The sequence below is a fragment of the Anguilla rostrata genome, chromosome 4 (genome assembly GCF_018555375.3).
Source record: "Anguilla rostrata isolate EN2019 chromosome 4, ASM1855537v3, whole genome shotgun sequence".
NCBI classification, from domain to species: Eukaryota; Metazoa; Chordata; class Actinopteri; order Anguilliformes; family Anguillidae; genus Anguilla; species Anguilla rostrata.
The window spans coordinates 49,723,563-49,736,077 of record NC_057936.1 but is presented as its reverse complement, the minus strand read 5'-3'; the positions used below and the strand labels follow the sequence as shown (position 1 = coordinate 49,736,077).

General features: G+C 38.9%; 1 protein-coding gene across 1 annotated transcript; it reads left to right on the top strand.

Moving 5' to 3' along the window:
• The first annotated feature begins 4,000 nt into the window (after positions 1-4,000).
• ggh (gamma-glutamyl hydrolase (conjugase, folylpolygammaglutamyl hydrolase)) lies at positions 4,001-10,997 on the top strand. Its single transcript, XM_064332984.1, has 9 exons — positions 4,001-4,285; positions 4,560-4,668; positions 4,922-4,972; positions 8,495-8,579; positions 8,681-8,819; positions 8,930-9,036; positions 9,186-9,276; positions 10,421-10,555; positions 10,859-10,997. Exons 1-9 carry the CDS (start codon positions 4,198-4,200, stop codon positions 10,975-10,977), a joined length of 924 nt encoding a protein of 307 aa, XP_064189054.1. The 5' UTR covers positions 4,001-4,197; the 3' UTR covers positions 10,978-10,997.
• The last annotated feature ends 1,518 nt before the right edge of the window (positions 10,998-12,515 follow it).

The window sequence follows — 12,515 nt, the reverse complement described above, 5'->3', positions numbered from 1 at the left end:
CTCACACATACAAAGCACTTTGCAAGCCATTCATTAAAATGAGCAATATCTAGGCCTGTCATTAAAAGTATTAATATCAAAATTATGTCAAGTTGCATCAAACAATATTGGCTATCTTAGCTCACATAAATTGAACTAGCTCGATTCCAAAGCAATGGTACTCAAAGTTTACTGGAGTATTTCAAGTAACTTGGCCCTGTGTTTTTCCCTCTTACCATATGAACATAATGTGCTTGTTCAAACTATATGAGATGAAGTATACAAACTGGGCTCATTGTTACCACATCAGCTATAACACCACACATTTCCCAGAGCAAAAAAAAAAAAAAAAAAGGCACTAAAGTCATTATGTTTATGTACAGTAAGATTCTTCATCTCTGGAATAGAAGCAGTTCTTTTTCTTTCTGTTCCTCAAGGCTGCATAGCTTTTATTGAAGACCACAACAGACACAACATTTATTCTTTGATGCCAGTTTTGTCATAAAATAATAGGCCATGCCTTGTTGACCGTTCTAAAACAACATTCAAAGACATTCAAAACAAGTAAAACAAAATTCAGAAAAAGTATTCATTGCAGCTTGCACTGATCTTTGAATCACTATCTCAGCTCCACTATTATAAAAATAAAATTGAAAAATGTTGATGTCTAATCTGTAATTCAGAAAAGCTCATAGGCTGCAGAGTGTCCTGTGTCAGCCACAGAGTAAGAACTGTAGATGATACTTAGTGAACCTGACTGAAGGCCAACCTTCACCAACATTCTTGTGCTCTGCTCATGACCCCTGTGTTAACCCTTCATGGTTAGCATCAACTAAAAAAGAGGGGATTATTTCCTCAGTTTGTTTGCTGTCAGAGGTTTATTGAATAGAAGATGGACATGTAGTGATACTATGAATTACTATAAGATGTGAAAAAGAGTGGAGAATTGAAGATGGAGAATCCAGATGCAGTATGATAGACCACTCTGGCTGGAGAGGAATTTTAGTTAGAAAATTGATATTTCTTAAAACTCACATTACCCATTGAATATGTTTTAATATATGCATTTTTCTTTAAAAAATCATTCAAGTTTATTTGTGTCATTGTGTTGTTTTTGTTTGCTTGGTATGGTGTACTGTCTGGTTAAAATAAGTAATCATATTAATTATTTGTTCAAATCAGCCCAGATCAACAGCACAAAGCCAATGTTTTGCTAAAATAAAATAATATTACCAGTACATTAAGTTGCAATAAATTTATGTGTAGTGAAATGTGTATGTCATAGACAATTAAATGGATAATTGTACCATTGCTGAAAAAATGGCCTTGGTCTTTGTCATTTGTTGACTTTGCTAGCAAACTGATTCGGCTATTTAATTACAACAGTTATTTTTTATACTGTTCTTGCAAGAGCTGACACTTTTAACTTGCTGAATACATACTGTACTTTGTCCGACATGCTATCATGCACATATGCCTCTGTGGTATTTATCTAATAATCTAATAATGCATCTATATCTGGAAGAAGCAAACAATACTGCCATAGAAGAGAGCAGTGCCAGAAACCAAGCTTTAGTATTACTTATCTTGGATGTATGTATGTATCAAACAATTCATGCTTTGCTGTGGGCCAGGAATCATCCTGTATCAACAGTCAGGTTATTCTGGGTAAAATATGTGAGATTCAGTTTCATTGACAACTTACTTAAGAATAACATCTGAAGTACTTCCTTTTGAACAGTGGATGTTTTGTATAGTTTAAGGACATACTTATTATTTGTATATTCAATTTAATTTTTACTACTAATAAGAACAAAGCTACCCTTATTATTAAATATTCCAACATTTTCATTGAAATTTTCTTATTATTATCTCATAATCTTTTTGGGACTCAGTGATGTACAACACTGACTGAATTTAACTGACCGAATTGACTGAATTTCAATCCATTGTAGTGCCATCTTGTGATGATTCTAAGCATTGCAGTCAATTACAGAACAAGCATTTATGATGGCATAGTGCAGTGTTCTTTAGCCCACTGGGTGAATAAAGCAAAGAGTTATCATTAAACTTACATTGTCCAATGGATTCAAACTTTAAGTTGAAGTTTGACGAAGACTATGTAGATTATGTCTGTTAATTACAAAGGAACTGAAAACTATTAACCAGTAACAGAGCTAGATTGCAGCGCTCATGGACCTTAGTCTGTTGTGCATTCAAAGCAAGTAAGGGATGATTCTTGTCATGTTATGAATAAATAAATAAATAAATAAATAAATAACTAAATGTGGCAGGGAGGAAATTGTGGGTAACAGCGATCTGCCAATGGTACATGACTGTTAACTACCCATCTCAACTTAAACTGCTTCGAGCACACCTAATTCTACATCCAGAATACATCCACCCCATAACGTATTGCACCTGTTTCATTGTTCACCACAAGTTGTACTCTTTGTTTCATTATGCTGCTGACTCTGCCATTTTGCTCCAAACATGTTGGTTCTGAATATACAGTTCCTAACATGTAGTTATTGAGAGAGAGGCATTTTATCCTATTTTTTAATCTATTGGAAATAACTAATTTGCGCTGTCAACATATCCTTTTGCATGATAATACCAATTAGAATAGGCAGGTGTGTGGCAGGAAATTCTATGATTTGCATTATAATGGTCTTGAACAAAATAATCATATTACTACCTGGTTCAAACCCTGTTCAAGTGATAATAACATAGAGAATATGTTTATTGGTTGATAATATTGAGCTAAAATGTATAACTGGTCCTGCGAGTTTGTATTAGATTAGTCAGTCCGTAACTCTGAGGCTGGTATCTCAGAGATTCTTCTGTAGGTCTAGCCTTCATATGATCAAGATGGCAAAAGGAAAAGTGACTAAGTGACTTTGAAAGAGGGTTCAGTATTGGGCCATGGATGGCAGGAGCTTCAGTCACAAAGACTGCTCAACTGGCTAGTGTTTCAATAGGAACAGTGACTAAAGTGACATCTGCTTTTAGATCTATGGGAAAGATATTAGTAAATACTGTATGTAAAGAAAAACAGAAGAGCAATTATTCCTCTGGTGACTGAAAATGTCAATGCAGTATGTGATCAGACCATATTAGCAAGAACAGTCCTCAAAAGAGATATAGAGAGGGCTATTATAGTAGGGCTGCAGTGCATAAACCCCTCACTACAAAGACAAATGCATATTTGAGAGTTCAGTGGTGCGAAAACCATATGCACTGGTCTACAGAGATGTGGAAAAAAGTGATATGGTCAGATGAGTCATCCTTCATCATAGTGCTTATGTGCCGTACACAAAGATAATGATATAGGCTGGAATGCTTGACCCCTACAACGAGGGGGTCTGGTGGCTCTGTTATGCTGTGGGGGGCATTTCTCTTGCAGGTGGACAATGCCCCCATCCACAGGGTACGAGGGGTCACTGAATGGTTTGATGAGTATGAAAATGATGTGAATCATATGCTATGGCCATCGAAGTCACTGGATCAACCCAATTGAACACCACCATTATCAAAACACCAAACGAGGAAATATCTTTGGGAAAATTGTGTACCATCCCTCCAGAGTTCCAGAGACTTGTGTGGAATGTATGGAATGTACAAGGTGCATTGAAGCTGTTCTGGTGGCTCATGGTGGCCTAACACCTTACTAAGACAATTTATATTGTTTTTTCCCTTTAATTATTCACTCATCTGTGTGTGTAAACACACACACACACACACAAACACACACACATTTCTGCAGCTATTTTCTCACTAACCACAAAAAATGACCCTCCTAATGAAAAAAACAAAACAAAACACATTAACTCTTAAATGTGTAATGCTAGCGTACAAAAATGATGATTTTACGGGTTTTCTCAAAAATATGCCCCTCAACATCGCGACTGACTGACAGCCACTATAATCAGGAAGTACCGTTCAACCCGGAAAAACATTATTTAAATTTATTATGACGTAATACGGATTTGGTCTATTCACTATCGATACGTCCAGAGCCATAGAAATCTCTTCCGTCATGCACGTCCTGCTGAATATTCAATTCCGCGTGAGAGATCAAAGTGTGTTTTAAGACTGAACCACGGAATTTAGCTCCGTCCGTGGATTGAACTGAAAAGTGGACGATTAGGCTATATACCTTGATCATTTTCATTCTGAAATACAGTAACTGGCGTGGCCAGATCCTATCGATAGAACATGAAGTCTTTCATATGCCTATTTGTTTTTATTACGTTGGCTTTATCTACAGTTTCCACTGCAGAAATAAACAACACGCCAATCATCGGTAAGTTTTTTTCTTCTTTACTTTCTTTAATGGTAATAGCAAGGGAACTGACGTCAGTTAACATAACTACCGGTTTAGTGTTATGCTCATTTTTAAAAGTAAAAAATGAGCGATGTTCGTAACTGTTCGTATAAGTGGCTGTGAATGTGATTCATTTTGTGTAGTGTATGCACTGTGCCTTGTATTTGTCATAGAAAATATATTCACAGTAACTGAAGTAGATGCCTGTTGCATCTATCGACATAGTCTATATTAACATATTTAATTTTCCTAGGTGTTTTGGCTCAAACATTACGTACACCGCTGCCCCAGGGAAGCTCTTACATTGCTGCGTCGTATGTGAAGTACTTGGAGTCTGCTGGAGCTAGAGTTGTACCCGTGAAGTAAGAATAATATTGAGACTTAAAGTAAGAAATTATGTGTCCCATTACAGCAAGCATTTCCTTCATTCAAGCATTCTCTGTTAGCTAGCTAGTTGATACGAATGTGTAGACATAATGTGTCCAAGTTGCATTTTTTAAAGGTAACACCTACTTGCAACCTACTTTCCACACTCTGTATACCAAAACAGTTTTAAAAAGTTTTAGCTGCGAGTTGACACAGTTTGTTGAATACTTTTTATTTTTATTGTTACAGAGTAAAACAGTCTCGCGATGAATATAAAAGGCTGTTTAACTCCATCAATGGGTAAGTCTGCACCATCACCTTTGCGTTTCTGTGTCGGATTTGCATTAAAGTAAGGCAATGCTGACACACAATTCCTGGCTATCCAGTATTCCCAAAATACCTAATTGATTAGGTTTCCGGTTCTGCATATCAAGCTGAGCAGCAGAGCAGGCTGAAAGCAAGTTTAATTCCCTGCTCTCTTTTTGAATGAATTTAATTAACTGGAAATTCTGCGACCTTTGTAACAGCAAGAACTACTGTCAACAACCACTGTGCGGTTGTTTTTACAAAGCCAGTGTGTAGCCTACAGTAAACACCGGCAGGCTACCTGATGACCTTGTTCCTGAGACCAACATTTTTATATTTATCTGTACGTATCCTATTTATCCTTATATTTTACTTGCCTTTTAACTTTCCTGTAGCCTTTTATATTATTTTTATTTCTTTATTAATTTATTTTTAGGGTATATCCTTATTTTATTTATGTTAGTTCATTATTTATTTATGCTAGTATTTTATATTTATACCTAATGCTACTTAAAAAAAAAAAAAATAATAATAAGTATGTCAGTTATTGATGGCCTGTGCTAGGAGAAAACCAGTATTTCTGGAAAGGCTATAAAATGCATTATGTGCGGTATGTTCATAGTTGTAGGCGATGAAGATATGTGGAAGAATTCCAATGCACCAAATGCACAATGAAATTTTAGTTAAGGTGCCATATTATTGCTCTTGAAAAACAACTCAGACTTATATAAGAAAACACCACCACTCTTGGACAGCTGGAATCTATGCATCTTGGGGCCTCAGTGCAGATGAATGCCTGGACAGTTGGATACCTGTGAAGGAAGGCTGCATACAAGCCCCGATGTAAAGCTGACTCACCCACTATACCTTTATCTAACAGATGCACCAATATCCCCAGACTGCATAAGTGACACTGAGCTTTTAAATCACGGAATAACAAACGAAAATCAAACCGAAAATTTTGTAATCAGAGATTCTGTTGTTTGTCACTTCAATGTTGATATTGGGTCTGGCAGGAAGGCACAAATCCACTGGTGCTAGAGTGCTGGACATTTCGAACCAAGCTAAGGCCCTCATGAGAAAGAACTAAAATATAGGGCTAATCACACCGCACTTGAACTCTGGAGCTGTTAGAACAGGTTCTCTGGAGTGATGAATCAAATCTGACGGGCGAATCTGGCTTTGGCGGAATGCATAGTTCCAACTCTACAGGCCCAAATAGAGCCAACTGTAAAGTTTGGTGGAGGAGGAATAATGGTCTGGGGCTGTTTTGGGCTAGGCTTCTTAGTTTTAGCGAAGGGAATTCTTCAACTTTGTGGCAACATTTTAGGGGAAGACCCTTTCATGTTTTAGCATGACAATGCCCTGGGGCACACAGCCAAACTATGCCATGGACAAATTGCCCTGTTGTGTCAGCTTATAAGAGAATGTTGAAAAGCCAAACTCACTTTGGTGTTCTTAAGGAGCACATTGTGACCTACAATAAGACTGTGCATATTGAAAGGCAAGCCCACTTTTCAAAGATTATTTATGAAAATGGTCTTAACTCTAGAAGGTTGTTTACAACTATCAATCACCTGCTGAACCTAGTTCCAATCTCTGACTTAATCAGCCAGGCTTCTGTTGCAAAGTGCAAGGAATCTGCAACATATTTCAGTGTTGAAATATGTTAATAATACAACAAACCGGCCAGTAATTCTAGTCCATATCTGCCTATTCAAACAGAAAACTGGCTAGTCTTCAAAGGGTACTGGGCACAGGATGGCTTTGAACGCTGAGCTTTGGACAATTAGGCGGTAGTCTGACACCGAAAGTCTGAATAGTGTACGCCCAACGAAGAGTTAAAACCACCCAGAGTACCTTCAAAAATAACAAAGGAGCAAAATAACAAAGTTGTGTTCCGATGGAAGGTTTGGTAGTCCAGCTGGGAACACATTAAGTAACTAGAGTCGCTACACTGTGAACAGAGGTCGAGAGTTGCAAAAACCAAAAGGTTGTGGTCAGTGTAGACCACAGTGGGGATTGTGCCAGAGCCACGGTATACTTCGAAATGCTGAAGTGCTAACGAAAGCGAAAGAACTTCCTTTTCTATCGTGCTATAATTAAACTGACGACGAGTCATTTCTTTGAAAAGTAGTACACAGAGTGATCAACCCCATGATTTTCCTATTCTTGTAACACTGCACCTGACCTGGAGCCACTGGCATCCACTTCCGGCGTAAATGGTTTGGAGAAATCAAGATTAGAAAGAACCAGAGCACTAGCAGGCTTTTTTACGGCCTTAAACGCACCCTGACAAGCAGGAGAACCAACAAAATTTTTCGACTGACGTAAAAGATTACTGAGGGGTGACACCACATCAGAAACGCTTCTGCAAAAACTACGATAATATCCAGCCATCCCAAGAAAACACTGAAGCCCCCTCTTTGTTTTCTGATTGGGAAAAACATGAATGGCCTGATCAAGGTGTGACCCCTGCATTACCCACATGTCCAGTGGTCGACCAACCTGCTTACCTAAATAAGTAAAAGTTTCATGGGCTAATTCACACTTTGCAGATTGAGTGTGTGAGAAGCATTCTGGAAGCGCGGAAAGACATCTTCCGGAGTATGGAGGCGATTATCTCACGTGACTGTGTATTTTACAACATCATCCAGATAAGCTTCACAATTTTCAATATTAGCCAGAGCCTGATTCGTTAACCTTTGGAAGGTGGGCAGGGGCATTTCCTAATCCAAAAGACATTACAGGGTAGTGTAGGAAACAATCTGGCGTGGCAAAGGCTGAAATCTCTGAGGCACGATCAGATAAAGGAACTTGCCAGTAACCTTTTAGGAAATCTAATTTGGTTACATGTTTTGCATTACCTATCCTGTCTACATAATCTTCCATTTTCGGGAGAGTAAAAGAATTCCCGGACGAAAGCTGATTAATTTGTCTGCAATCTGTACAAAAATGGAATGTTCCATCAGGTTTATGCACTAGTAGGTAGGGATACAGTAACACCAGGGGCTTGAACTGGGAACAGCAAGACCATTATCAACATGATAATCAGTTTCTTTTTAAATAATGGAGCATTTAGAGGGACTTGTACAATATGCATTCTGTTTGATGGGAGCATGATCACCAGCTTCTGTGTCATGTTTCAGAACAGTAGTTCTGTATGGAGACTTATCTGCATAAACTGAAACAACTGTCTGTCTGTCACGTCAGGTGTTTCTGGCATACTTTTTTCTTATTAAATTGTTTGCTGTTTTTGACTGTGCCATTGGGGTACATGTTTCCTATTAAAGTGATCCAGCTGTTGTTGTAATAATAATAATAATAATAATAATAATAACAATAACGTGTGAGCTAATGAACTGTAGTAGATAGTAAAAATGTATATAATTCAAAATCTGCAAAGCCCCAATGGCCCAAGCTGGAAAGATATTATTGGAAAAACAGCTGAAATTTTCCAGTCTTTGTTTGCCTTAAATTTTTATATAAAACAGTGCATTATTTTGTTTTCTGTAGAGTGCTATTTCCTGGCGGAGGTGTCAACCTAACCTCATCGGGGTATGCTAAAGTTGCTAAAACTTTTTATGAGCTCGCTATAAAGGTTTGTTTTCTTATTATATTTGAAATTGTTATGGGTATTGACAGGCTTTTACTTCAGTTATATTACTACATGGTCATGTTTGTTTCATTTTTTTATTTTAGGCTAATAATAAAGGTGACTACTTCCCTATATGGGGAACCTGCCTTGGCTTTGAGGAGCTGACATACCTTACCAGTGGAAAGTTGCTTCTGACTGCTACAAACACTTCTGGAGTTGCACTTCCCTTGATTTTTACAAACGGTGGGTTCTTTTCAAGATATCAAGAGGAAAGTAGTACCTAAGGTGTTTAAGGAGCTAAAGGGTATATTAAGGAAATGACTGCATTCTCAGAATTGATCATGTTTTTGCAGATTCAGCAAAGAGCCGAATGTTCAGAGACTTCCCAGCAGACGTCATGAGAGCTCTGGCCTCAGAGCCAATAACGGCAAACTTTCATCAGTGGAGTCTCAGCACTGAGGTACAGTCAGGCAGTAGCTCACAGTTAATGGTCAGAGCTGGCCAGCAGCAATCAGCACTTATTTAATGGTGTGTATTTGAAGCCTTGTGAATGATCTGTTAAGCTTTAGTACTCCCGGTTAGTACAGATGTTTTCCTCTCTTTTTCCAGAGTTACAATAAAAATCAGGAGCTGAGAAATTTTTACAACATCTTAACCACAAATACTGATGGGAAAGTGGATTTTGTGTCAACCATGGAAGGTGAGTCTTTCTTGGTTAAACTATATGTTGTAAACAGAAAACTGGGGTCAGTCATGAAAAGCAAAATATGTTTTTCAAATGGTACTATATCAAATGCAAAATGTTCAGGTGTAAGGTGGTTAAACTCACATGATACTTCTTTGTCGCATGGTAATAAAACATATATTTTAGGAGAAACTGAGTCGAACACCCTGGAATAACATCTGCTTTGTCAAAAGCCCAAAGCTCCTCTAATTCTTTGTGCATAATTAAGCCCACTTATAGAAATGCACAAGGGCTGTGACAGAGTACAGTACTGTCACAACAGTCATGTGCATTGCCTTCCTAAATTAGCCCACTCTTGATAAATTTGTATGCCATGGATTGGAATCAAAGGAAAATCGGAGGCTCGGGGAGGATGCTTGTGACTGATTAAAATTCTTATGAATGTGACCGGTAAAATAACTGAGCTAACCTATGCTGTGCAACATAAGACAGTGATGTTAACAATTCCCGCACGTTCGTTGGTTGGTGAGGTTAATAATATAGCATCGGGCGCTAGACAACTCGGTAAGCTGGCTATGAACATACGCAAGAAAGCCAACAAGCACCGGTGCAACCTTCAACCTAACAAGGAGAGCTATTAATAATGGAGGAGCCGTCCCTGCTGGCATCGCTCAGCGTCCTGCCCGTGACACACTGTCAAACAGCCTTCCCTTAACAATGGCTCCTTCCCACGTGGAGCTGCGCAGACGTGACCACATTTCACAGGCTGAATAAATCACACGTGAAGAACCGGCCATCCCCCCCCCCCCCCCCGCCATGTGATTCGCCCACCGCCAACAGCTCAGGAGCTCGGTCCTCAATAAGAGTGTTTTATCAGATTCTTCTGCTCTGCGTCTTTCTCATGACAGCTGCTTCCTCACATCAGTACATGGTGGCAGGCCCAGGACACCAGATACACACCCACATACATACATATATATATATATATATATATATATATATTTAAAAATACACCATACAGATTTGGGCCTGTTAAATGCAATCCTGTTTAACTGCAGAAGTCCTGTGCATTGTGGAAACCAGAATTCATGTTTACTAATCCACGCTCATGTTTCTGCCGTACACATGTACAAATTGAAGTGCTTAATTCACTCCGCAGCATACGACTTCCCTTTCTATGGGACTCAGTGGCACCCGGAGAAGAATGCCTTTGAGTGGACCGGGCCTGTCATCCCACATTCCGCGTCTGCAATGAAGGCTACCTTTCACATGGCTGACTTCTTTGTCAATGAAGGTAACATAACACAACATGCATGCATGTATTTATATATGTATTCTTGTCACTACATTAATTGTAAATGTATACATTATCTTCCTTTTTATTTAAAAGTGTGACAGCGAAAGTTAAGAATTTGCACTTCTCATTTTGATGGTTGTCTTTTCACTTTATATATGGACAGTCTTATATACAGTATATGGAGTATTGAGATTCACTTTTGTACTTTTCACAGTAAGTATTTCTGGTGGAGAAATGTTCTGACAATTAATTCTGAATTACTCAACCTAAGTGTTTTCTAAGACTTTTTTTTATTAACAGCAAGAAAAAGCTCTCATCGATTTTCAAGTAAAGAAGAAGAACTGGAAGCTCTGATCTACAACTACTGTCCTGTTTATACAGGGAAAAAGTCTGCCTTTGAGCAGATATACATTTTTTAATAGATGATTTAAAAGAAAAATGTTCCCATGTTATATTTTCCTTTTGTGCCATTTGAACATGCTGTGCATCCAGTTTACAAAATACATTTTTATTGAAATACAAAATACATTAAAAAATTTTTTTAAGAAGGACAATCAAAAAGTGCTCCAGTTTGTCAGATAACGCTGTATGATGTAACTCGTTTTGTTGTAATTTTTCGCAGATAGAGGCTTTCGCAGATGCCTTTTATGCAATCTGCACATGTGCCATTTCAACACCATCCAAATGAATGGCGCCATTTTAGCAATACTCCAGTCACACCATGAAAGTGAGATCTTGGATACAATGTCTGGTGAGGGCTGCATTCCAGAATCTCTCCATTTCCATACTGGAGGCTTGAGTCCCTGTTTGGGCAAACTGTCAAGGACCGCCGGTGAAGTTTCCTGCATTTGTCACGTTGTTGTATGGCATGTTTTCTTTTTGCGTTGGTCCATCAGCAGTAAGTCTGGGTCTTTGCTCTTCTCTTCAGGCCCTCATGTTTCTGTCTGTTTGGGAATGTTATTGTGCACACATTGAAGGCCACAGTGTTTGCCTTGACAAACGTCTCCGCCAAAGATCTACGAGGAGAATGTGGAATGCCCCGACAAAGCTGTCTGCCTTGCTCAGGAAGAGGGCTTTGATTCGGTCAGATGGCTGACAGAAGCCAGAAATAATATCTGAGTTTCGCTGTCCCAAGCTTGGGCTGGTCCCGTCAAGCAGAGTTTAGCATGGCTGACTGCCTGTTAGCTTGGGAGGACTTCATGTGGAGTGTATATCTAACTGTCCCTCTTTCTCCAGGGCTTTATTTTAAGTACTCTTTGCCGCCCTGAAGTGTGAACTCTGTTCACTCCTGGAAGGTGTCAGAGGCTGGCGTCCTCATCCAGCTGAGGCTGTGGTAGATGAGTGTTGACTGCTCTTGCAGGGTGGCGGCCGGTCATGTGACCCCATTACTGCGTGCCATTTTCCCCGCTGGATTTGTCCAGCTTGAGCCAAAAAGAGAATGAGTATTATAAAGGAAATGTGTTAATGTTGAGAGTGTCTGCAGGACGGTGCATAATTGGCCGTATTGTTATTTCAGTCTGCCTCGCTGCGAATTGGCACCCCCTGTGGCTGATCAGGTGCCTGCAGTCTACCCACTCCCACTGTCCAAATGCGCAGCTTTCTGGTACGATGGCTGCATAGCTCAGGTGATGGACTGTAGGGTGGTAGTAAGTGGTGGCTGAAGCTATCATGTGATTCAAAGAGCACGCATGCTAATATGGGCTGTCCTGAGTTGGCTGATGTTGCATTGTCGATGCTGAGTTAAAATAGTATATATTCTTACAGAAATTTCACTTGATTGTTTAAAAACTGAAATTTTATATGTATTCTTGTAAAACTAGTATTGCTGGCAATATTTCAGCAGTCATGTACACTGGATAAAACTATACTGTGCTGGCTACTTCACATAAATAAAACAATCAGTGCAAAAAATGTCTCAGATTTATTTTGCACGTCATATTTATTTTCATCATATTTA